The sequence below is a fragment of the Podarcis bocagei genome (genome assembly GCF_964188305.1).
Source record: "Podarcis bocagei genome assembly, chromosome: 5".
In the NCBI taxonomy this organism is placed as follows: Eukaryota; Metazoa; Chordata; class Lepidosauria; order Squamata; family Lacertidae; genus Podarcis; species Podarcis bocagei.
In genome coordinates this window covers 14817459-14844666 of record NC_138129.1, presented here as the reverse complement: position 1 = coordinate 14844666, position 27208 = coordinate 14817459, and the positions used below count along the sequence as shown (strand labels likewise).

Genomic DNA, 27208 nt, shown 5'->3' with positions numbered 1-27208 from the left:
CATCAACTGCAGCATCTGAAGTTCTCCCAAGATTGGAGATAGCTTGTTTGGCGGTGCAAATGCTTTGTTTTATTTTTTTTACTTGGAGAAATCTCTACTCTTCCTCATGTCACAGATGAAAATGAAGAGTTTGGATTTGATATCCCGCTTTATCACTACCCGAAGGAGTCTCAAAGCGGCTAACATTCTCCTTTACCTTCCTCCCCGACAACAAACACTCTGTGAGGTGAGTGGGGCTGAGAGACTTCAGAGAAGTGTGACTAGACAACTTTCTAACAATTCTATTCCCTCATACCAATGATTACTATCTGAGTCTCATCCCATCTCTGCCTTCTTTCAGATGTCTTCTGAAAACAGTACTGTTTAGACAGGACTTTGCAATATTATGTTTTCTTCCTTTTTAACCAACCAGTATTAACTGATGTTTTGTTTTTATTTAAATTAAAATGCAAAATCAAGCTTAGAACAAAATCATCACAGAAAACAGGTAAGAAATATAAAGGCAAAGGAGAGGGGAAGAAACATTAGCAATACATTCCAGACTTCAGGTATAATGGAAATTATAACAAGTCTATATAAATAAAAACACCACAAACAGAGATATGCCTTGTTTTCCAAGGGAATCAGCTGCATTTCCAGTTTTTGAAGGTCTGCATGCATTGCTATTTTATTGTATTATAAAGAGAAGGGATTTTCCTCAGAGCCACAGGGGAGGAAAGAGTTACATTTCCCCTCCACGTTTGCAGGAATCCTGATAATTATCAACACTTACACACATGTGCATGAACAGATGCTCTTTATCGCTGAGCTACAGTCCCTGACGAAAGTTGTCATCAACGGAAAAACACTGGGCATTTTACAAGAAGCGTTTGATTAAGAGTAATTGCCAGTACCATATTGAGGCTCTGACTCTTCCTTGTCTTCCTCAGCAATAGCACGCCAAATATTTCCTAGGTAGATATGCAGAGGAATTAATCACCTGGCTCATCCAAGTCCTCTTCTGGGGCTGACGTCTCCAGATTTTCTTCCCAGGATTCCATTTTCCCGTTGGCTGAAACACAGCAGAACAACACATTGGAAGAGCATCCCAGAATTGTGAACCCAACCCCACGCCTGCTGTGGTGTGTGACACAGAAATTCCAGTTTTTGCCATTGGAAATTTACTGAGAAAGATGCAAGGGGGAGAGGAATCTAGCTTTCCACGTGCAGGAATTTTTTTAAAGTGTGGAAACATAAAAAAATGTGACACACACACCCCTCCAGTCTGAAGTTGTAAAGCCCAGGCGAGACTGTACCTCATGTTTAGGGTATCCGCCTGTCATTATTATAACACATACCGGTATTTATTTGTATACTGCTAAATTGCCAAGGTGGCTTCTAAAGTGGTTTACAAGTATCATTTCCACTACCTGCCAATTGGCGCTGCTGCTCCTTCTCCTTCCCTTGGTCCCTGATTTCATCCAGCTCCCTCATCTTTAGAGCTGACTTTGAACTGGTCATCCAGGCTTCATAGGCAAGCTGCGAAAAAGTGAAGCTTGTTATTCAACAGTTCTTTAGGGTGGGAGTGAGGCAAGGGGAGAGTCCATCAAACTACATCATTTCTGCCTGGATTTAACTTTGAGGTAGAAATCTAGGACAGGAGCACCTGCAGTCGCCACAATGGTATATGGCACCTTCCATGCATCCCCTTCAAAGATCCAAAATGCAGAACATACAAATCTTTGCTCTTCCTGCTCGGTTCCTGTTTGCCCTGGTCCAGCTCTCCTACGTTGCCCAGTCTCTCCTATGTTGACCATGCTTTGCTGAGCAGAGCAGAGGTGCAAAGAGTTTCTGTCTGGTACTGAGTGCATATAATAAAATACTAGGCACAATGAAGTCCTAATCTTAATTATGCGTCTTTGCCATAGTGAAGGGATTGCAGATGCAGGACGGCTACAAATATTCAACACTTTTTGCATTTATTTCTCCCACACACCCCTTCTACCCCCCCCCCCATTTTGTGTAACATCCTGACTAATGAAGAGTTCTGGGCCACCCAAAAGCTTGCCAATATTTTGTGTTGCACTCAGCTTTGGATTTGGGTGGGTGGGGGGTTGTTCTGGATAAGTGGGACTACCTTTGCTTTTTATGAATGAATTTCATCCTCACAGTCCACACTTCCCATTGGCAGGATGATTCCCTTTGCCCTTATTCCTGAAGTTCTGTCTCCCCGCCCTCAACCCAGCTCTTTTTGCTCTTCTGGAAGAATTACCACACACCTGGAATGCTGTTTTCTTCTTCAGAGATTCCTTCTCACTCTTTTCAGTGGGCCCCTGTTCCTCTTCTTCCTCACTATCTGTCTCAAAGAGGTAATAGCTCCCACTTCGAACCACTGAAATTTAATGCAGGAAGCAGACACAACTGAGAACTTGAAAAGTCTCGTGGAACTCTATGCCACCACACATCCATTTCATACTTGCCACCGTGCATCTATTCACCCCGCTGGTTTCAAACCTACCTACCCCTGGTTTCATACTTATTCCATAAAATTTGTACACTGCTTAAGTGCTTTTAAAAGCTTCATAGTGGTTTTTCTTTTCTTTGCAGCCACTAAAACATATTAGAACTTCCTCTTCCACCCAGCCTCCCGCGCCAAGATGACAGAAGTCCACACCTCAACCATCTGAGTGTGAGTTCAAAGATGTTAATGGGTAACTATTGCACTGCAGAACCACCACTGTGCAGGTCAGAGGACCTTTCAGAATAGTTCTAAGACCTTCCCTGCTGGTACTGACCTTTGGGGTTGAAGAATAATGGGGAAATTGTCAATGCATGACGACATGTTGATTTTAATTTAATTTAATCTGTAGCTGCATGTCAATCTCTGGGATGCAATGGCCTACATATGGAACTGACTGCAACAAGATGTAATGCTGGTCACTGGTTCTAAAAGGGGAGTAGACCCATTAATAGAAGAAAGGTCTATTGGCCATTTTTAACCAAGAGAGCTAAATGGTTCAAAGGCAGTATATCTTTGAATGTTAGCTACTGGGGGAACCCTGTGGGTTTTGCATGCTGCTTACATAAATAAATAAATCTGATTCCCAGCTAATCAGCATTTTCTTCTTGATCAAACCAACGTCGTTCTGATCTAACCCATTAATTATTTGGATTTTGCAATCCCTGGAGTAGTCAATGAAGCAACGTATACCCTGGATGGGGAAGTTATGGCCTTGCGAGTGTTGTTGGACTCCACCTCCCATCATTCCCAGCCAGCATGATCAGGGATGAATGGAGTTGTAGCCCAATGACATTCAAAGGACCACAGGTTCTCCAACCCCGGGGTAAAATATTGGTCCAACAGTGATTTTTGAATAGAAAACTTTAGCTGCAAGGGGACAAGGTGTCACTCTAAGGGAGCCATTGTAAACACAGGATATTTACTTGAAGTGTGAGTGACCCAGGGTTGCCACCATGTCTTCGTGCCTTCATTTTCCTTCTTCTTAGCATCATCCTCTGCAAAAGAGCCCAGGAAAAAAACCTACTCAATAAAATGTTCCCATGGACAGGCAGTTAAAGCATGTCTTGCAACCTGCCCGTATGATTCATGAAGAGAAGGCAACATAAGAGGTCTGCCTCCAGCGTTTCTGAAAAGAGATCAAACTCAAGAAAGGAAATCCTCTTTTCTGTATAGTTTCTAAGCCACTTGATTACAAAGACAGACTTCAAAGTGTGTGGGCAAATGCAGAAGGCAGAAGGGGCTCCATAAAATTTCCTTCATTGACCTCCTTCCATAGCTCATTGCCTCTACTTAAGACTAGCCAACAAACAACACATTATGCAAACTTTTGTTGCTTCTGGACTGCCACTGTTTTGGGGTGTGGCTCAATCACACATACCAGCAAATTTAGGTCGTGCAATTAAAGTGGAATTGGAGCTCTTGTACCATGACCTGAACCCTGCCCCTCCCCCCCCAAAAAAATGGACTTTCTGCAATGAGGAAAGTGATGAGAAAATGCACTGGAAACCATTAAGCAGCCATTTATCATTTTCTAATAAGTTACATTGCAAGATACATGCCATTTAAAAACAAAACAAATGTTTTCCACCTGAATCCTCTGCTTTTTCAGACTCTTGCACAGCTTCTGGTCCCCATTTCTCCAAGGTGGTGAGATTTTTCTTTGGTTTGATCAGCTCCAGCCTATAGATTCCCCACAGAAAAACAAACACCGAACACTGACTTTGCTTTTAGTCCTCTGCAATTCATTCACAGAGCTTGCTTCTGAACACAGCAGCAAGCAGACATTCTCACATGCTGCACTCTGAATGGGCTTACTATGTAATAAGATCAAAACTTGCCTATTACTTGGGGGAGTGGCATTTATTAGAGATCACCAGCTCCCATCCAGCACCTTTAAGTGCCCTTCATCTCTTTCACAGAGATAATGGGGTAACACAGGTGGCGGGGGATTTTTTTTAAAAAACAACAACAACTCTTGTGACCAGCATTATGACCCACAGAGACCAGAAGCAGGGCCCATATAACCAAAACTGCAAGGAATTCATATCGCTGATAAATGTGTACCTTCCCAGAGATGCCCTGAGCATCTAAGTTCATACTACACACAGACCACACTGCAAGTCAATTTCAATCAATTTCAGTATCTGTCCAAAATGCTGTGCTTTTTAAGTACTATTCAACCACCTCTCTGTTTCACTAGCTCATTTTAATACTCAGACTTTTAGAGTTTAATACTCAGAATTTTAGAGGTTCAGAAAAGAAAGAGAAATACGTTGCAGTTGCCTTTCCAACCACTTCTGAGTCAATTGTTATACAATTCTGTAAATAAATGTTGAGGTTGCAAGACTTACTGCTTCTTCATGGTTTGCATTGATTTTCTCTCTTCTTCCATCCTGAGTTCCACCACCTTTTTAAGCTTTACTTCAAACAGCTCGGCTCCTCTGCATGTATGAGACAATTTCAAAACCATTTTATCTACCTTATAAGTCACATGTGGATGCAAACTGGTAAGAAAAGCCAACTTCATGTTTCTTATTTCTGAAGGATGAAATCTAATGTTACTTTCCTAGCATGGGAGCTATTCTTCAGTGGTAGGAACCCACACTGCTCCAGAAAACCATGTAAGAAAGGAATCATGCGGTTTTGACAACCAATATGGTTGAGAGAGATGCAACCCCATCAGTTGCCTAACATGTCCGATTGCTTCCTACCAAAGTCATGTTATTTAAGCGGTATAGGATCTAGGCACAAGGAGGCCACAAATCACACTACTCCAGTAACTTATAAGAAAGGCTTACATCTCACAGCAAAGGAACACTCTAGGTCAACTGACTCTTCAACAGCCCAGTTCCACCCAGATGGCTTATTCATCCTACCAACTTGGTTGTGCGAATTGGTCTTCAGTCTGTAGCATTGATTCCATCTCCTGTCTCAATAACAATCTTGTTCATACATCTTTGCCACATACCTGAAGGCCAAGGTCTTGGCAGCCTTAAGATCTGCAACAACATAGAGGTAGTAGTAGCTAGTAAAAATTCTACGCTGGATTAGCAGGAAAGTGAAACATATCGCATCCCAGGTTATTCCTGCTTCCTTCTCAGGCAGTTCGCATATTTCATCCTCAGGTGGGTCTAGATAAGAGGAAAAGACACAACATATTCTCCAGGTGGCCAGGATGTGAGTGGTTCATGCAGTTTCCTTATTGTTCTAATTATGCTATTCAATGTGGAGGCCAGGGACGACCCTTCGACTTTGTAGGAATGACAAAATATGGTCAGTAACTGCTGGGAAAGAAGCAAATTGTAGCTTCAGTTTCAGATCTTTGTATCATTGTCCGTAGTTGAAGTTCACTGAAGATCATCAATGGGAAATTTGGCATACAAGCAATGTGGAACACAGGTCAGGTTGTCTACTTATGCAAGTATCTAATCTGCATTTAAAACACACACACACACACACACACACACACAAACCCACCCAAAATGAAATGCAGCTATGCATTGAAATCTGCACTTCTCTGAATTTTGCAGTTCTCCAAGCAAATGATGTGTATAAAAGTACATATATCGGGGGAAGTGTACATAAAAATAAATATATTAATAAAAAGAGTCCATTATATTAGAGATAATTGCTTGCAAAAATATGTATATTAGGTAAAAATGCATGCAAAAATCTTAATATTAGCTCACACTTTCATTAAAGCAAGGTGTTCAACGTGTTAGAAAAAGTAGGAGAAATCAGGCAAGAGATGAGGGACATAAAATATAACTGTCTTCATGGGAGAAGTTGTGGAGGAGTAATCTAACATGTACAGCTTGTTACACTTTAAGAGAAAACTATATGAAGATGATTTATAGATGGTATATAACACCAAATAAGTTAGCCAAAATGTACAAAACTAAATCTGTGTTGGAAGTGAAAAATGACAGAAGGAACGTTTTTCCATATATGGTGGACTTGTAAAAAAGCTAAGGACTATTGGGAAATGACATATGATGAGATTAAAAAGATGTTCAAGTTGATGATTCCCAAGAAACTCAAAGCTTTTATTTTTAGGAATTATAGGTAATGATGTACCAAAAGAGTTGGTTAATTTATTTATGTACAGTGGTACCTCCGTTTATGAACTTAATCCGTTCCAGAAGTCCGTTATTAAACCAAAACTGTTCTTAAACTGAGGCAAGCTTTCCCTAATGACGCCTCCCACCGCCTTTTTGCCCTTCCACCATTGGGATTCCGTTCGTAGACCGAGGTAAAGTTCGCAAACTGGACACTACTTCCGGTTTTGCGGAGTTCGTAAACCGAATAGTTCATAAACAGGGCTGCTCTTAAAGCGAGGTACCACTGTGTATAATGACAGCAGCACTAATGCTTTATGCCTAAAGATGGAAAGAAGAAGTGGTTCCAACAAAGGAAGAATGGCTTTTAAAAATGATGGAGTATGCAGAACTGGCAAGATTAATAGCAAAGATTAGAGACCAAAATGACGAAAAATTCATTGAGGGCCAGAGATGCTTTATTGAGTATTTGAAGAGCTACTACAGCAAGATAAAAACATGGGAACTTGAAATATTGAGCAACAGCATTAGTGATTAAGTTAAATAGGTTAAAATGGGTGTATTGAATAATATATGTGAAATATGCAGCATTCAAGGATAAATATGGAAACCGTGGAAAGGGAGGACGGGAAGTCAATGGATAAAGTAATTTATGGTCTATGTTAAAATCTGTAAAGTGTGTGTGTGAGAGAGAGAGAGAGAGAGAGAGAGAGAGAGAGAGAGAGAGAGAAATAAGATTTTTTTTTTACAAAAAAGAAAAGGTAGAAGAAAACTGTGTTTCTCATCAAAAGTGTTTGATGTAAGTTGAAATGTCAAAGGACCTCTCTTTCCACATCCTACTTACCTACGTCATATCCCGGTATTGTGCAGAACATACCAAAGGTCTGAATTAGCCAACAATGGCTTGTTTGTAATTTACTAAGGTACGCACATGCTCCAATCTGTGGGCAAAGAGGAAGGGAAAAAGATGACAGTTCGGAGGATTCTAATGCATTCATCTAAGCTCCAGACTGGCCCTTTCAAACCAATACAGTGAGATGATGATGATGATTTATTTCTTGTAACCCTCCAATCTGGCTGGGTTGCCCCAGCCACTCTGGGCAACTTCCAACGAAGTATAAAAGAACACACCAAAGCATCAAACAATAAAAGACAGTATGAGCAACGTCTCATGTTAAACAGGGGTCATCCTTGTGCATTATTTCCACATCTAAATAAACATGCAGTTGCACTTGTACCCATCCCTGAGGTGGCTTACTGGAGCAACCAAGATCACAGTCTGTTATGGGACAATGACTACGGGTAAGGTGATAATTTTGCTCAACCTCTGCTAGCTTGACAAATACATACGGCAAGGAGGTTCTTCGCGGCTATAACCAAAGCTGTGTATGCGATCAAATAGTCCCACAGTCTGAGTATGTCTTTGACTGGCTTCAACTGGAGGCTTTGCCCAAAGCGCATGAAGTAGAAACAGGCCAGGAGGTAGCCCACACAGAAGATGTTGATCCTTGTTGTCCCGGTCATAAAAATCAGGCAAAGGACAAACCAAAAGTGGTATCTGAACAAAATCACTTTCACCAAATCCAGATAAGACCTGAAGGAAACAAGAGATGAACAAATCACAAATGGCATACCTGTGACACGGGGGCATTTCCAGGTGCCCAATTGGTTGGCGCTCAATGGAACTGATAGGGTAGAAGGTAGGGAGGCTACCACTAGGGGGAGCCAGAGCTAATGGTAGCTGAAGCCAGAACCAATGGTAGGTGGAGCCAACTAACTCTTCTTGTTTTGCCCCCATCCTGCTCCCTGCTGAATTCTGCAAGGGCAACATCAGGAAGAGGAAGCTGACAGCCAGTGCCACCTTCTGGACTGGTTGCAAGTAATTAGGAGCTTGGAAAGCAAAGTTCCACTTGTCCTAATGGACCCGCCTGCACTGCCAGATGGTCACTATTTCAGAGCGGATTGATGGTCCTGTATAAATCCACACTAATGCACTATTATTGCATCAGTGATATGTTGCATAATATTCCTGGGGGAAATTATTATTATTATTTGCTTTATGGAGCAATCTCTCTCTCTCTCTCTCTCTCTCTCTCTCTCTCTCTCTCACACACACACACACACACACACACACACACACACACACACACAGCACACAGACTCCTAGGCCCCAAATACAGTTTCTTGCCTGCAGTGGATAAAGTTTGGTACCAGACTGTACTCGCTTAGCCCAGCTGGGTCGAGGCTGTGGCTGATCTCTACATTGTCTCCAGCCTGCATTCTCACAACCAGCTTATTCTCATCTTCAAACACCTGCCACTGGAGAGAGGCGGCGAGCAGAAGCAGGAAGTCATCTGCAAGCGGGGAGAGAGGAGGCAAGGAAAGAGATTTGATTTATTTGGAATATTTTCTCCCTGCTTTTTAATTGTAAACTTTCTTTTTTAAAAAAGAAGGTAGAGCAACCAAGGTTTGTTCTTGGCTTACTGCTCATGGTTTGTTTGAAACAAACCATCGTGTGGGTTTGGACGACAGAGCAAACGGTAGCAGCAGCAGCATTAAACAAATTTATGGACCGCTTCATAGGCTTTGTACAGTAGGCTGGTTTCTCCACACAAACACCCGTCTCTCTGTCCTTCATCTGGGCAAGCAAAGGACATTATCAGAGTTCAAGGACAAGCAGGCAAAAACACTCAAAAGGTCTGGAAAGAGGAAGTGTGGCTGAGGAGGGAGTGTGGTGTGGAGAGAGTCCCAAGCACCACACTTTGGAGGGCCACATTTGACAACATGAACCAATGGGCCAGCTCAGTATATAAGGTAAAGGGTAAAGGGACCCCTGACCATTAGGTCCGATCATGGCCGACTCTGGGGTTGCGGCGCTCATCTCGCTTTACTGGCCAAGGGAGCCGGCATACAGCTTCCGGGTCATGTGGCCAGCATGACTAAGCCACTTCTGGTGAACCACAGCAGTGCACAGAAACACTGGTTTACCTTCCCGTCGGAGTGGTACCTATTTATCTACTTGCACTTTGACGTGCTTTCAAACTGCTAGGTTGGCAGGAGCAGGGACCGAGCAATGGGAGCTCACCCCGTCACGGGGATTCAAACCGCCGACCTTCTGATCAGCAAGTCCTAGGCTCTGTGGTCTAACCCACAGCGCCACCCGCGTCCCAGTTTGCTATTAACCCACCCGGCTTTTCACATTTTCCCATGTTACCTGACAAACTATATCATGCCACAATTTAGATGTTTCCTCCTCTGGAAGAAACAACTATTAACGCCTGTTAAGCAGGTGTCCCATGACTTTACAGATTATACTTACAAAGGAGAAAACTAGCATCCGGCCTCTTGGCAAAATCGGGCAGATACAGCCACTTAATCAGATTTGAATGGAGCAGCCAGGGAGAGGTTCTCCACGGATAATCTGCCAGTAAAGAGATTATCTGCATTACACAAAGCATCTTAAACTAATTTCCGAGCTTACTGTCTGGGCACATTTGATTCACAGGGAACTGCCAAGAGGCAAAACTTTGGCTATCCAGCAGACGACAGAGTCGCCCTTTTGCTCATCCTAAATTAGACGACACGTCCCCCCTCCAAAGTACTTGCCCTGCTACCTGCTAGAACACACCGTTCTGCATGTACCTTGGCATAAAGCAGGCGGGAGACCAATGCAGAGGAGATACTGGAAGGCTGCGATGCTGGCAAGGAAGCAGCAGTATTTGGGCCAGGCTTCAGCCATGGCTTTCCTCCGCCGGCGGCTCAACAGGTAAATCAGCCAGCTGGCATGGATGAGGGCATAGAAGTCCATACGCTGCCTAATCACATTGATGGCAACCACAAAGCAGATCTGAAAGAGCAGAAGAGGGGGGGCGTGTTCAGGAGCACCCCAGGTGTTTTTCATGTGCTTCCTGTGCTCAGAAAGGAAACTGTAATTGGCAAGCTGAAATTCCATACTCCCCAACATTTCTTCAATGAAAATAGGGACACCCTATTTATTTGTTTGTTTGTTTGTTTGTTTGTTTGTTTAAGTCTGTTTATTGATCACAAAAGAATACCTGTTTTACAATTACAAATCAACAGAGGCAAACCCTGTGTACAGTGGTGCCTCGGAAGATGAAAAGAATCCGTCCTGTGATTCTCTTCGTCTAGCGGTTTTTTCGTCTTGCGAAGCAAGCCCATTGACGGATTAGTGGATTAGTGCTATTAGCGCTATTAGCGGCTTTTAGCAGCTTATCTGCTGATCGGATCAGCTGATAAGCGGCTTAGCGGCTTAGAAAAAGGGGGGAGGAAAAAAACCCCAGCAGGAACTCGCAAGACATTGTCGTCTTGCGAAGCAAGCCCATAGGAGATTCGTTTTGCGAAGCACCTCCAAAACGGAAAACTCTTTCGTCTAGCGAGTTTTCCGTCTTGCGAGGCACCACTGTACATTGAAATAATGAAGACAATAAAATACACCCATGTGACTTCCCTCTACCACAACTTGACTTCTTATGAATTAACATATATTTTACATTGTGATATTATCCTGGATTAATCTATCCATTGTTAGTCTTACTTTTAATTGGTTCATCTTTACATATTTAATCGATGCATATCAACATATTTATCTATTCCATCATCATCATCATTATTAATATTACCCTGCCCATCCGACTGGGTTTCCCTAGCCCTCTGAACAGATTCCAATATACATAAACATAATAAATCATGAATCATTTTTTTAAAACCCTTCTCTATACAGAACTGCCTTCAAATGTCTTCCAAAGGTTGTATAGTTACTTATCTCCTTGGCTTGGAAGTTCTACAACTTTCACATTTATCCAATGAAAACAGGAACATCCTACCATATCTTCCAACATTTCTCCAATGAAAATAGGGACGTCCTAAGGGAAAACGGGACATTCTGGCATCAAATCAGAAACCAGGATGGCTTCTGTAAACCCAGGACTGCCCCTGGAAAACAGGAACACTTGGAGGGTCTGAAATTCAGGGGCGTCGTTTATAACTGTGCTGGTAACAATAGTGTAAAGGTAAAGGTAAAGGGACCCCTGACCATTAGGTCCAGTCACGGACGACTCTGGGGTTGAAGTGCTCATCTCGCTTTACTGGCCAAGGGAGCCGGAGTACAGCTTCCGGGTCATGTGGCCAGCATGACTAAGCCGCTTCTGGCGAACCAGAGCAGCACACAGAAAAGCCGTTTACCTTCCCGCTGGAGCGGTACCTATTTATCTACTTGCACTGTGCACTTTCGAACTGCTAGGTTGGCAGGAGCAGGGACCAAGCAACGGGAGCTCACCCTGTCGCAGGGATTCGAATCACCAACCTTCTGATCGGCAAGTCCTAGGCTCTGTGGTTTAACCCACAGCACCACCCACATCCCAACAATAGTGTAGTCTGGTATAATTTCTGCGGAAGAAAATGCACCCAGGGGAGGGAGTAATTGCATCCTAAGGTCTTGGTTAGTGTTTTAATCTCTAACCAACCAGGATGGCTATGAAAGATGTCTGATGTAAGACACTGTATGTCTCCAAACGTCCGTTGCTGGGAATCACAAGTGTGGAGATAGCGATGTTGCACTCAGGTTCTGACTGCAAGCTTGCCATAGGCAACTGGTTGGCCACCGTGGGAATGGGATACTGGGACAGATGAGCCTTGGGCCTCATTCAGGAAGGCTCTTGTTTCGTTCTTAATGAAAAGTGAGGGTGGCAAAGAAGGGGGTCAGCACAACAAAATGCTGTGGGAATCTCAGCAGCATGCAGTGGTGTGTGTCTTGACTTCTGCTGCTTATGTACAATAAGCTTACTTAAGGGTGGGGGGCTAATGAGGCCTAGGAGCTTGCACAGTAGTAATCAGCTCATCCCAGCCAGGGCACACCTCTGGTGAATTTTCAGGGGTCATCGATCTGTCTCTTAAAGCACTACCTGGCAGATGTTTAGTTGTGGTGCCCTTCCCTTCTGCAAAGCCAGGAAGTGCTGCTGCTTAAGGAAGGGAAGCAACCAACCTTTCACAGCTGCTTTTAATTTGTTGCTATTTCTTCTTTAAAAAAGAAAAGTTTAAAAGTTGAGGAAGTTCTCAAGTAGATTTATTTTTACAATACGATACGATAATCTCTATTGTCATTGTCCCATACAGAACAACGAAATTGAAAAAAAATCTACATCAGACATTCAAAAACCAACAAGCCTGCTATCCCAGCTATCCTAGCCTAGTTACCCCCCTAAAAACTCTGATACCCCATAATTAAATACAATATACTCCCACAGAGACTACCTTACACTGTGTTTAAAACAAAAAACGTATTTGGATAAAAACTGTTTCTCAGGCAGCTAGTCCTAGTCTTTATAACCCCTGTACCTTCTTCCAGAAGGCAGAAGCGGAAAGAGATCATTTCCGGGGTGTGCACTATCCTGCACTATCTCTGCAGCTTTCTTATGACACCTGGAAGCATAGATTTGATCCAAGGTGGGAAGAGATTGTGTAGGGGGGGGGGAGGAAGGAAGGAAGGAAGGAAGGAAGGAAGGAAGGAAGGAAGGAAGGAAGGAAGGAAGGAAGGGGAGGCATATTTTCCAAACCAATAACGGCTGAAAATTGGGCAGGCAAGGAGGGAGGATTCCATATCATTACCAACCACATCCAGAACCACACTTTTGGATCACATGAGTTGACAGTGCTAAATACAGTGGTGCCTCGCAAGACGAAAAGAATCCGTTCCCCGAGTCTCTTCATCTTGCGGTTTTTTCGTCTTGCGAAGCAAGCCCATTAGCGGATTAGCGGATTAGCGCTATTAGCAGCTTAGCGGGCTTAGTGGATCAGCTGATAAGCGGTTTAGCGGTTTAGCGGCTTAGCGGATCAGCTGATAAGCGGCTTAGCGGATCAGGTGTTAAGCGGCTTAGCGGATCAGCTGATAAGCGGCTTAGCGGATCAGCTGTTAAGCGGCTTAGCGGCTTAGGATCAGCTGATAAGCGGCTTAGCGGCTTGGGAAAAAGGGGGGGAGGGAAAAAACCTCGCAGGAACTCGCAAGACATTTTCGTCTTGCGAAGCAAGCCCATAGGAAATTCGTTTTGCGAAGCACCTCCAAAACGGAAAACCCTTTCGTCTAGCGGGTTTTCCGTCTTGCGAGGCATTCGTCTTGCGGGGCACCACTGTAGTTTGACCCTGGTTTGATTCTGCTGAACCTGTAGTGGAAGGGGGACTTCAAATTTATTTTAAAATCACAATCCACATTTCTCCAAAAGGAAGGTGGGAGCAGGCTGAAAGCAACAGCTTCAGGGGAACATCACCTCACTTCTCAAGAATAAACGAGTGCTTTCTTTCCTTGATTGCAATTATGAAAAATACTTTTTAAGGCAGTAAATGACATTTTTGTGTGTGAAAAAAATATAAAAAGGAGTGAGCCAATGGCATCTGTACCACCGGGGGGGCGGGGGAGGCTTACACCGAAACACCTGGTCTGTGGGCCAGTTCACACTGCTAAATGTCTCTGTGCAGGTGCGTATTAAGTAAAATTGCTTCTGTGGCGATAGCTGTGGCTGCCAGTTCACCATTTGCACTGTCCTGTTCTCATGAGACTTCCTTCCTTTGCATGTGGGCGACACAAACCCTTTTCTCTCTCCGTTCATGAAACTGGGTACATATCAAGCAATGTGAGGAAAAGCTTTGCCTTGGCTTCCTGCTTGGCTCTCAGATGTCGCACTGAAATGTGTCCCTCTCTAAACCAAACCTCTTTGGACCTCCAGCCTCCCTACCCAGCTCCTCTCTTGCTAATCATTTTTTACCTCTAGTCCAAACTTGTAGAAACTGTAATTGGCAAAGTATTTGATGCAACTCAGGAGCCCATCATCCAGATTCTCCCGGGCCACGTCATAAAAAACACTCCCCGTGGGAGGCGGCACCAGCTGGTTCTGAATTCGGTAAAAAAGCTGGTGGCGATGCACTGTGGCCTCTAGAGCCATAAGAACCAGAACGGTGAGGTGATTCTACAAAATGAAAGAAAGAAGAACGCTTCACAAGAATGCCCAGGAAACAACAGGAACGATGCCTGCCCCACCCACAGCTAGATTATTCCTTATAACACTGAATGTGAGTTGGTTGGTGGCTGACACAAACCAAGGGCCTGGACAAATATCCACTCTACCCAGTAGCAGGGCCGGCCTTCGTATGTATGACTCGCACATAATCAAGTGTTTTTGAAATGACTGCGATACCTAAGTGTTTACTTACCCTAACATGAGTGTTTAAACAAGATCCATACCTTTAGACATGGGAGAACATTGTCATTGCACTTCAATAGCCCGCCAAACCAATGTGCTGGGTCAACAGGGGCCTTGTACAACAATGACTTTTCCAGTAATTCATCCATGTTGGTGTAGTGATAATAAGTCATATTTGACTGAAGCCCCTGAGGAGACAAGCATTTCTAAGTGTAGGGCTGCCATATTTCAAAGAGTAAAAACCAGGACACCCCGAAAGATGCTGAACTTTTTAGGAAGACCCCAATATTGTTGAGCTTTTTTTTAGAAACCCACCAGCACAAAACAAACCCCCATTTTGCCAATTTGCCACCATTTTTACACCCAAAAACCAGGACATGTCAGGAATCCCGAAAGTTGATGGGGGGGGGTTTCCACCCAAAATGCCCCCCCCCAAATGTGATTTTTCAGTTGATTTGCCCAAGGACAAAGCTCCACCTTTCAGAAATTCCCCCCAGACATCAATTCCGCCTTTGAAATCCCGGTAATGTCTGGGGAAATCTGGCTGTATGGCAGCCCTAGCTAAGTGACATCAGCTGATGGGCAGGTGAGTGGGGAAGAGCCTTGCGAGCCAAAATGGACCCCCCTCAGGCAGGCCAGGTTTGGCCGTGAGTTGGAGATTCCCCAGCCTTGCTCTAAGGAAATCACAAGCAAGCACAGAAAATTCTTCAGAAGTTTGGGTCCTTGGTACATTAGCAAGCAGACCTGTGTGCAGTTTGAAGAATATGTCAGAGGCTTGACAAATTTCAGCTGGTATGCCATTTTACAGAAGACCATCACGCAGGACCAAAACGTACAGATCCTGGAGGCGTGTGGGCACAACTTGGAATATGGAAGGGCAAATGCCCAGAGGATGAAGAAAGGGTAGTTCATCAAAGACACCTGTGAACCAACGTAAAACGTAAAATGTCAAACACCAATAGAAACAACGACGACTGGAGTCACTTTGCAGTAAACATTTTAATACATTGCAGTTATGGAGGAAGTGGGTGCTAACATTTTGCCTGAACAAGGACCAGTAAGGTCATGTATGGATAAGGACACCAAATTCAGATTCCAAAGTGGGTTCAGATGATTTGATCTGGGTGGATCATGACCCAGATCAGATTGTGGGTCTACTTCACAATCCACAAGCTGCCTCTGAGCGCTTGTACCACCTTGTAAGTACTTTTAAAAAGATCTGTGTGTTTTCACACAGATTTCAAAGAATCTGCATGGAAAGGGGCTGGGGCAGACTTAGGCCCATTCCCATGAAGTACTGGGGTGGGCTAAACTTTGATGGGCCTGTCCATTCCTTGGTACAGATACTGTATTTTTTGCTCTATAAGACTCACTTTTTCCCTCCTAAAAAGTAAGGGGAAATGTGTGTGTGTCTTATGGAGCGAATGCAGGCTGCGCAGCTATCCCAGAAGCCAGAACAGCAAGAGGAATTGCTGCTTTCACTGCACAGCGATCCCTCTTGCTGTTCTAGCTTCTGAGATTCAGAATATATTTTTTCTTGTTTTCCTCCTCCAAAAACAAGGTGCGTCTTGTGGTCTGGTGCGTCTTATAGAGCGAAAAATATGGTATATACCTTCAAATTAGGAAGCCCTGTGTCATATGGCACAGCCTCGAAGCTGCCCTCCCAAAACAGGCATCACTGCAAATCACCTGGATGGCATTGGGACAGGGCAGGTTGGTGGCAAGGCCAGGGCTGTGTGGCCCCACTGGCAGGAAACAGAGACCCTTGCCACCAGTACTGCTACCGGCTCCATGGCTTCAGGACCACTAGCACTGCAAAGTCAACACCTGAAGAATCAAGCATCATCCTCTTGCGTGATAAAGGTTTCTCCAGCAGAGGAGCTAAAAACCTGATCGGTCTGCAGCTTAATTAAATTTCAGTTGGCTCCAGACCTTTGCTGGAGCAACATCCTAGCCTGCTGCTCTTGGGTCCAAGCCCAGGAGCTTGTTTCAACTCCATCCATAGTCCAGACCTCCTTGCCTGGATTTTCACTCTGCTTTCTGGGTCTCCCTTCAGGCTTTGAGTCAAGCATGATAGTTATTAGCTGACCTCGTGTACAGTGATCCAGATAATCCAAGTGGACAGAATCTTCAGGATGTGGAGCTCCAGAAATCGCCAAGCAAACGCCTGCATTGCTCGCATCGTTGCCAAGAGCTTCAGGAGATGAGGCACCACACTGTCAACCACTTCTGTCCATTTGCTCATCTTTTCCACTAAGGAAACAGGAGTGGGGGGGGGGACTTTTCAAATAATGCAAAACAATAGATGGAGAAGCAAAGTGTGATTTGCAAAGAGGAGGGATGAAGGAAGAGCATGGCAATCGGCAATAAGGCAGATCTGCTGCTATGGCTCCCCATAATGAGTTTAATCTGGTGAAGGTGATGCTCTCAGTTCCGCTTTAACAATACAAGGACTGGCGGAGGAGCAACCTGGAGGGCATCTATGCTTGCAAGAAGCAGGCTCTATTTACTAGCATAAACCCAAATGGCAGGCTTGTTTCCATGCTTAGTTATACTTTCAGCACAGGAGCTAGCTGTTCATCATTACCCAGTTTCGCCTGGTGGCACTTCCCCATGTTTTCACCTACTGCTGAGTTCTCAGGCTTCTCCAGTCCATCTTCAATGTCATCTTGCAGCTGTTCAGCAGCCAGCCTGTGGAAAACACAGGAAAACAGCAAAAAGCCACCATTATCGCATGGCCAGCGTGGCTTTGCTTATGTTATTGAGTAGGCCTAGATTCTAGCAACACACTGGTCTGGTTCACCCAACACAATGAGCCAAAATATGTCTGGCAAACTACGTATGGCCTGGTCATAATTTACGCAAGCTTGATGTATGGCTATACCTGAGGATACCAGTCTAACTATAGTAGCTCTAGTTATGCATGAAGAACAAGTTAATGCACTGCTGATTGTGCAAAAAATGGGGGTGTGCACATGAATATGCCTTACAATGTGTACCCCTTCAGTGCAGATAGACTAAAATCCTCTTAGTAAGGCTGCAATCCTACCACCCATCCATGGGGCTTTGTGGAGTGGTGGTGACACTGTTGCATTCACAGTCCAGTCGTGGTGGCAGCCAAGGGGGGGCAGGACAATTGGGTCCAATTCCGGTGCCAGCTCCAGGATGCCATAGAAATTGGGTCCAGATTGGGCATGCTGCTGCGAGGCTAGATTGGAATCCAGCAGATCCTAGTCTAGCTCAGTCCTGCTCACATTCAATAGGGGGATGGAGGAAGGGATAAGTTACCACAGCCGGTAGGAGACCCAGGAGAGTTGAGTGGAGCGGTGCCTCTGCTCAGTCTAAACCCCTGACAGCCTAGTGCAAGGAGGCCTGTGTTTATCTGTGCAAATGTTGATCCAGTATATGCTCTCAATTCACATTCCAACTCCTTTATGGGATTCAGGCAACATGTCATGATCTTCTCTGCATCAAAAGACTTAGAAGGTCATGATATATAATGAGTTGAAGAAAATGTTCCAATTAACATTTGTAAAAAAAACCTTAAGCTTTTTTGCTAGGGATTGTAGGAAAAGACCTGCCAAGGAAATTGAAAAACATCTTCATGTATGCGAGAACGGCGGCAAGAGTCTTAATAGCACAAGGATGGATGAATGAAGAAATCCCGACTAAAGAACTGTGGCAAGAGAAATTGATGGACTATGCAGAATTGGTGAAATTGACACACAAACTACGTGATAAGGACAACTGTGATTTTAAAGAAGAATGGGAACTCTTTACAAAGTATTTAAAGAAACAACAAAATGAACTGGACTCCTTGGCAGGTTTTGAATAAACATACACAATTTTTTTATTGGTAATATATAGATAGATAAATTAAGGATATTTACAATTTTATAACATGCAGAGAATAACATGTGCTGAAAAACCAGAGAGAGGAGCTGAGGGAAGTCGGGGGGTGGGTTTTTCCTTTTTGGGGAGGGGGGAGGGAAAAAATGAGGATGATATGTCTTTGCTAAATTTGTTATGTTGAAATTCCTAATAAAAAATATACCAAAAAAAAAAAAAGACTTAGAAGGTCAAACAAATTCAAATACGTTTCTATTTGCCGTGTCCCTCTTTTCAAGCTTACCTACTTTGCAGCTTCAGGATATGTTCCTTAAGCCTGAAAATGCAGGGGACAAAAACACAGTATCAAGAATTGCATTATAAACCCAAAAGACTTGAAACTGGATGGGCTAGTCAGAAGAACCCACAGAACAGTGCACAGACTCCCATCTGGCAGGGCTGAAATGCTCATGCAGAAGGAACAATTGGAAGAGTGCAGTCTTGAATTCTTTCTCTTCAGTTTTGGAATGATAAATATTAAGCCACTGCACAACTATGTGGTGTTTTTAATTTACTGTAATCTTATAAAATTATTTGTGAGCATTCCCGTTCTGTACAATGATAATACTAAACTATAATACAGTGGTACCTCGGGTTACATACGCTTCAGGTTACAGACTCCGCTAACCCAGAAATATTACCTCAGGTTAAGAACTTTGCTTCAGGATGAGAACAGAAATCGTGCAGCAGCAGTGCAGCGGCAGCGGGAGGCCCCATTAGCTAAAGTGGTGCTTCAGGTTAAGAACAGTTTCAGGTTAAGTACAGACCTCCGGAACGAATTAAGTACTTAACCTGAGGTACCACTGTATTTCTTTTAAAAAAACAACAACTTCACCTGCCTTGGGTACTATAGACCATGACATCGGGTAGGGAGAAGGGCATCTGCTGTCATCTCATATAGGGCCAGCCCAGCTGTTTCCTACTTATTAATGCAAATGTTCCCAACAAGCCCAGCCAGTTTGGTCAACAAATAAAAGAAGGAGCATCGCTGGCAGTCCCAAGATAGCCTAAGAGCATCATCCTGGCTGGATTGTTCCAGGAAACGTTTTCCAATTAATACAGCCAAAAAGATTCTCAGAAACTTTGTGCAAAGTTCTTCTTACTAATTTTCCAAGTGGTAAATAATTTCCGGTCTATAGGCTTTGCAATGTCTTGGCTTTGTGAAAACGATGAGCAAACGACAGGCTGTTCAAGTAGACTAGAATTCTCCTGGGACTGGCATTTGCCAGCATATCTACCTGGGTGGCTGACAATGGCACTATTGTGGAATCTAGACACATATGAAAAACGTTGTGAAAACGTTTTGAAAAATATATTGAATTTGCCATAGCTCACCATCGCCACCTTATGTCACATTTGTACAAAAGTACTTTACAATACACCTAAAACGTTTTATTTGCAGCTGCGTAGCTGAGTCCTATGTGATTTCACCCAGCCAGCCTATAATGGGATAACAGGCAGTTATCACAGAATAAGTGTTGGAGCAGAAGACTTGTGGAATAAATTCTTCAAAATAGTAGTGGTTTGGGGAAATGGAATCCTAACCAGGATCAATTGAGAAATCACACCAGATCACACTTAGGTTTTCCCTAATGGAGCAAATAGTGTTAAGGGACGGGATTTTCACTGAGGGCCAGTGAGCCTTCTTGGTGTCCAGTCTGATCTGTACTGGGGCTCCCCCACAGCTGATGTTTGCCAAAATTTAAGGAGATGGTAAATTAGAAATCTTAGTTATTTCATTCAGATTGTTCCCCTGTTTTCTGCTCTTTCCTTCCTCATAATTTCCCCCTTACATACAAAATTTCAGCCGTCCACTGTTTGATGTTCTTTAATCTCCTTGCTGTATTCAGCTTCACCCTGCCCCCCTCTATATTAGACATATGAAGCAGATTACAAGGGAAAGGATTAACGAGAGAAAGCCAACTCACATATTAGCCAGGAAATGCACACGCGTCTCAGTGTTGCTGTCACTGGGGAGAAACAGAACATAGCCTGAATACTTCACTCCAGCTGCTGCAGGCTAGCACTACACGACTGAAGAGTATTTTGCTTTTTAAACAAAAAACGTTCTCGGTCTCACCATCAGTATCATAGGAATATTAGACCTCACTCTACCTAAGTGCCGTGACAATGAATTAAAAACAAAATAAGATGCTGGACGTAGTACTCCAGATGTGCTCTGGCCAGCGCAAAATAGAGTGGAATTATTGCTTTTCGTGGTCATTTAAATCACATTCAATGCACATTTAAAGCATGTGACTTCTCCCAAAGAATCATGGGAACTGTAGTTCATTAAGGGTACTAGGGGCTGTAGCTCTGTAGGGGTAAACTACAGTTCCCAAGATTCTCTGGGGGAAAGCCATGTGCTTTAAATATCTGGTGCAGATGTCACCTACACGTTCCTTGGTGGTGGATGGGACACACACACTGTTATGTACTGAGTTGAATGGGATTACAAAAGGCAGCAGTCTGATTGGTCCTAGAACAATAGGATTCAGAATGCAGCAGTCTGATTGGTCCCAGAACAATGTAGCAGCATGATTGGTCCGCAGGAGCCACCCAATCCAGCTCCAGGTGGAAGTGAATCCGCAACCTGATTGGCCTACAGGAGAATCCCAGAATTAGCCAATCATGTGTGGCCCATTGTGTAAATAATGTATATAAAGCAGATATTTTGGGGAAACCTCCATTCCTCCTCACCACTATGAGCTGAATAAAGTGCATGAAATCCACACTCGACTCAGAGTATATTTCACACACACACACACACACATTTCCAAATGTAAGCTGCACAATCACACTATCACACACACAAATGCACAATTATCTGTCATTGTAGAACATGGATCATGCATAGCACCTTCCGGAAAGTGGCCTGATGCAAATATTAGCCAGATCTGTGGCCTTCAGGAAGTCTTCGTGGAAGTAATGAAGCTGCAAGATGCAAGCCAGAAGGAAAGCGCCAGGGAGCAGAATCCGTGCAAACAGCTCAATTGTGCTGAACCGTTCAAGACCCAGGTCTTTTAATCTGTTAGGGGAAAGGAGAGAGATCCAGCCATCACAACCCACTGTGGGGTAATTCACACAATAGGTTCTCCGTGTTAAGAAGGCAATGACTTCGATTCTGCCCTGTGTTTGTTCCATGCGACGCTGTTTCCGTTCTGCTGCAATTTGGCTTCTGGCAAAAACTATGTTATTTGTCTCACCGCCTGCTGAGGTGGAATTTTACGTAATCAAATTTTGCAATTAATTGCAGTATCATTACCTTAAAGGTAAAGGTAAAGGTACCCCTGACCATTAGGTCCAGTCGTGACCGACTCTGGGGTTGTGGCGCTCATCTCACTTTATTGGCCGAAGGAGCCAACGTACAGCTTCCGGGTCACGTGGCCAGCATGACTAAGCTGCTTCTGGCAAACCAGAGCAGCGCACGGAAACGCCATTTACCTTCCCGCCAGAGCGGTGCCTCTTTATCTACTTGCACTTTTAACGTACTTTCGAACTGCTAGGTTGGCAGAAGCAGGGACCGAGCAACGGGAGCTCACCCAGCTACGGGTATTTGAACCACCGACCTTCTGATCGGCAAGTCCTAGGCTCTGTGGTTTAACCCACAGCGCCACCCGTGTCCCTTTGTCATTACCTTGCCTACACCATTAATTTCAATGTTGGGGCTGTTTGTTTCAATGCGAGTGAAACACAGTGCAGGGAGGGGGATATGACATCACTTATGTAGTGCTTGCAGAATAAAATTAGCAACAACAGTGAATAATACAGTGGTGCCTCGCAAGACGAAATTAATTCGTTCCGCGAGTCTTTTCGTCTTGCGATGTTTTTCGTCTTGCAAAGCACGGTCCGTTGCAACTGCGCCTCTTCAAGCGGCTTTAAGAAAAAAGCGCAAGACGTTTTCGTCTTGCGAAGCAAGCCCATAGGAAAATTCGTCTAGCAAAGCAACACAAAAAACGAAAAACCCTTTCGTCTAGCGAGTTTTTCGTCTTGTGGGGCACCACTGTAATTGCATTCCCTGGATTGATTTCCATTCTGGACATGGAATGAATAAGTGAACATCAGCAATTTCTGCTCCTGTTTCCATTTCTTTCAGCATTTTCCCTGCTCAAGCCACCCAGTCATTCCAGTGAGATCCACCTAGTGCCACCATTGTCATCCTTTTGGTTCCAGATAAAAACATATTTCTTCTGCAAGGCATTTGACAGTTTATGATGATACACTGGACAATACGATTTTGCAGCTGTTTTATTGGGTCTGTTTTATGGATATTGCAAAACATTTTTCTTTTTTCTTTCCTTTTCAATTCTACGTCGTGCTTTACATTTCAAAGTTTTGTAAGTTGCTTAGAGACACTGTTGCATAGCAAGCGACTAATAAATTGAATAACTGATATAACCATTAATAATAATAATTCAGTCCCTGTTCTTTCATTTCCCCAGCATACAAAAATCACTAGTTTAGATGTGAGGGGTTCCCCCACCCCGTTTCATTAGGAATAGTTCTACTGCTCTGGTACTCCACGGATAAATAATGTTTGATATGGCAAATTCTGCAAATTCTGTTCAAATTGCACAGCTCACAATCCCAGGTCTGTGCAGGCAATTTTTGTGTGTGTTCCCTGGTATTTTAAGTCCCTCTCTCTCACACACAGACAAACATCTGTGCTGATTAGATCCTGTTGCAGAGGTAGCACCAAAATGACCCAATTTGGTTGCCCAACCCATGCTACCTAAGTTCATCCTTCCTCCTGAGAAGGCCAACAGGGGGCAGAATTAACCCTCTTATAATGAGCCAGAAAGAGAGCTCTTTAGGCAGATAACGCCAGGGAAGAACATCAGAGTCACAGCAAGCTGGCAGCACTAACTTAATTGAACAGCAGCAAAAATCTACATTTTTTAATTTTTTTTAGTATTGTGCAATAGACTAGAGATTCTATAACGAATTTCAAGATAAAATTTGGATTAGAATATTTTAAATGAGAGCCAGTGTGGTGGTGCTGTTACCGTGTCAGAAACAAAAGACTTGGAAAGTCAGCTTCGAATCCCCAGCCAGCCACGGAGATCACAGTAAATAAATAAAACAAAGCCCTTACCTCTCCTCTGATATTTCCAAGGTGTTTAGGAAAAACGCTGACACCATCTCAAATTGATAGGCATAGATAGCAATGAGCACCACCATTGAATAAAAAACAGTGGTGAGCCAGAAACCCTTCAGGATTCTTCTCCACATCTCATAATGAACCTGAAACCACATTACCACATAACCTTAGTACTGTTTCTGAACACAGTATGGTGGGCATTTTAGAAATGCATTTGTATAACAGGGGTGGGCTGGGCAAGTCAACCTGAACTGCAAAGCACTCAGTGTTCCTCCGCCCCATTCTGAAAACAAAATTCGACCCCAAACCACAGAAAGTACTGAAAACATCATAATAATCTGGGCCAAATAGATGAAAGTGGGTATCTTGTAGTGGTCTTGTAGTAAGGTTAAAGCTTACTGGGAAATGATATACAATGAATTGAAAAAGATGTTTAGAATAATGTGTGTGTGTATATATACAGTGGTACCTCGGGTTAAGAATTTACCGGTAATTCATTCCAGAGGTCTGTTCTTAACCTGAAACTGTTCTTAACCTGAAGCACCACTTTAGCTAATGCTGCCGTGCCGCCAGAGCGTGATTTCTGTTCTCATCCTGAAGCGAAGTTTTTAACCCGAGGTACTATTTCTGGGTTAGCGGAGTCTGTAACCTGAAGCGTCTGTAACCTGAAGCGTCTGTAACTCGAGGTACCACTGTATATGTGTGTGTCAGGTTACAGACGCTTCAGGTTACAGACCCCGCTAACCCAGAAATAGTACCTCAGGTTAAAAACTTTGCTTCAGGATGAGAACAGAAATACACACACACACACACACACACACACACACACACACACCCCAGAAGCTTTCCTTTTCGGAATTATAGGGACAGAACTACGCAAGTATATAGAAATTTATTCATGTATGCGACTACAGCAGCAAGAATGTTACTTGCCCCAAAATGGAAAGAAGAAAGGAATATGCAGAAATGGCAGAACTTACCGGAAAAATAAGAAAACAAGATACTTTTTATAAAAGAATGGAAATGGTTTATTTAATATTTACAAATAAACTGTAAACAGATAAGAACATTGGCAGGATTATTGTACCCTGAAGGATTATTCTAATAACCTGCAGTTTTATATGAGTATATATTTAACGTAGATGAATAAATGAGTAAGTTAAGTTAATTTGGAATATGCAGAAAATATAAAAAATGAATTTAAGGAACCGCAGAAAGAGGGGAAGGAAGTCAAGTTTTGAAATGTTAAAATGATTGTACTATTATTGAAATGTACAAAATTGAAAATCATAAATAAAAAAGTAGGTATCTTTATCCCAGTCTGCATCCGTATTGGAACTATGTTTACACTGTTCAGAGAGAGTTCATAGAATTATAGTTGGAAGGGACCCTGGGGGTCATCTAGTCCAACTGCAGGAGGTTGCCCACAAGTGCATGCAGACTCCATGCTGGAAAAGGCTCCCTACTCCTGCTTCAAGTTCTGTGAGGCACTGTATTCCACGAACAGCCTAAACTAACTAAACTGACAGTTGACAGGTGACAAAGAGCTCATAAACCGCTGCTGCAATGTTCTAATGGGAAAAAGCAGGAGTGCAAATGCTTCCGATTTCCAGGTTTGCTTACCTGGTACAAAGCCACACAAAGCAGAAAAAGCACAATGTAAAGAATTTTGTACAGGGCCACTTTGCCATTGAAGCTGACAATAAAGAACATGACAGAGCAGATGTAAATCCAGTATTTTACAAGCATCCCCTGCAGCGCAGAACCAAGAATGCCCAAAAGAAGGTTTTGCGGACTGTCCGTTTCTGCAAGAGAAGGGGAGAATCATTCCGAAGCGTCATCAATATTGTTGAATCGTTCACAAGTATGCTCTAAAATAAAACCACTCCTCTCCCTCAAAAAACTGTTTTTCTTTCTCACTTTTTATGCTTGCCTGTCACCTTCAAGGTTGCAACTCAAGAGGAATGCTCAACAAACATGCTGTCAGAAATCGCCCAGTGCTTAGACGCAGACAAAACCCTTGCTTCCTTATTAAGCGCCTTTGCTGCCCATTTGCTCTTCTGAACTAATTTTCCTGGGGTTGTCCCTGGACTGAATACAGATGGTAAAACCCACGTTTGAAAATACATATTAATAATAGTAGTAGTTCAGGGCTAACTTTACTAAGTATTAAATTTTCTTACCAGCTGCCCCATCGACTCTCACTCCCTTGAGCAATTCTTCCTCCTCTTTTCTCTGCCTTTGCTTCTGCATCATCCATTGCTTTAGCAACAGCCAGAAGGTAAACAGATATAAAATCTGTAATAAAAATCACACAGACATTTTAATAACAACAACAACCAACACAACCCCACACAACTGAGCCAGCTCTAGACAGCTTAATGGAATTCTTTTATTGCATAGTTTTATCATGGATGTTCCTATTTTAATGCTGTCAATGGGATTGCTTTACTGCCTACTTCAATTATGGATGTTTACATTTTAACACTTGTGTCGTCGTCCTCCGTCCCACAATGTCGCCGCACACAAAAGGGTGAGCAGGCTTGTAAACCACTCAGTATAACAGGCATACTGTATACAGTGGTACCTCAGTTTATGAACTTAATCCATTCCAGAAGTCTGTTCTTAAACTGAAACCGTTCTTAAACTGAGGCGCGCTTTCCCTAATGAGGCCTCCCGCTGCCGGTGACCATCCACTGTTCGGATTCGGTTCTTAGACCAAGGTGAAGTTCGCAAACCAGGACACTACTTCCGGTTTTGCAGAGTTTGTAAACTGAATAGTTCGTAAACAGGACTGTTCTTAAACCGAGGTGTTGGGAAACTGTACGTGCAGCTACTCACACAGAGTCAGTTAAGGTTTGGCAGACAGCCAGAAGGCAATCTGAAGGAGTAAGTCTGCCTGGTGATAACAGAGACATGGAGACAGCTCCCTGATTGGTCAAGTTCTCTCAAGGGAGTGATAATTAATGGGCTACTAACTGGAATTTAGTTAGTTCAGTGTTCGTGTTCAGAGTTCTGTGTGTCAGTGTAGGAGTTGTGAGTCGTGGCAGAGAGAGCTAGCAAAAGATCCGTGTTCTGTTCCTGTAAATAGTCCACTGTATATAATAAACACCTAACTACAAGTTCCTGGTTCCTGCTTCGTCTATCCTGTCTGCAGCCAAGTCGCCAATTGCTTCCGTGGATTCTGTGTGTACTCTGCTAGGTCTGGCTAAGGTCCTGCAACTAGTCAGAAAGTTGCGAAACACCAAATAGGTTTTGCCAATAGGCAATAGGGTCGCAACCATTAATTAATGAATAGATCAGCAACAATCTGCACAACTTTCCAAAGTCCCACACACGCAGCTACATCCTCATGCAATTCAGTTCTCAAATCTTTTTTGGCATATAGGCAAGATTCCAATAAGGTTCGGTATAATAAAATCGCTCAGCAAAATCTGCATCTAACACTTAA

At 43.4% G+C, this 27208-nt stretch overlaps 1 protein-coding gene across 1 annotated transcript in view; it reads right to left on the bottom strand.

Annotated features, from left to right (window-relative positions):
* LOC308587752 (piezo-type mechanosensitive ion channel component 2-like) overlaps nt 1–27208 on the bottom strand; it is a gene marked incomplete at its 3' end in the record, with an annotated part of 81630 nt that overhangs the window by 29830 nt on the left and 24592 nt on the right. Inside the window, exons 12-34 of the mRNA XM_081195518.1 lie at nt 25941–26055; nt 25381–25562; nt 23752–23900; nt 21517–21684; nt 20585–20626; nt 18901–18933; nt 17356–17459; nt 16858–17021; nt 15513–15689; nt 14810–14956; nt 14334–14534; nt 10201–10405; nt 9878–9979; nt 8747–8912; nt 7909–8152; nt 7403–7499; nt 5469–5631; nt 4852–4941; nt 4089–4180; nt 3424–3495; nt 2259–2371; nt 1410–1518; nt 980–1051 (exon numbers count right to left, since the gene is read on the bottom strand). Coding sequence (XP_081051644.1) covers nt 980–1051; nt 1410–1518; nt 2259–2371; nt 3424–3495; nt 4089–4180; nt 4852–4941; nt 5469–5631; nt 7403–7499; nt 7909–8152; nt 8747–8912; nt 9878–9979; nt 10201–10405; nt 14334–14534; nt 14810–14956; nt 15513–15689; nt 16858–17021; nt 17356–17459; nt 18901–18933; nt 20585–20626; nt 21517–21684; nt 23752–23900; nt 25381–25562; nt 25941–26055 — 3007 coding nt within the window. The remainder of the gene's footprint in view (nt 1–979; nt 1052–1409; nt 1519–2258; nt 2372–3423; nt 3496–4088; nt 4181–4851; nt 4942–5468; nt 5632–7402; nt 7500–7908; nt 8153–8746; nt 8913–9877; nt 9980–10200; nt 10406–14333; nt 14535–14809; nt 14957–15512; nt 15690–16857; nt 17022–17355; nt 17460–18900; nt 18934–20584; nt 20627–21516; nt 21685–23751; nt 23901–25380; nt 25563–25940; nt 26056–27208) is intronic.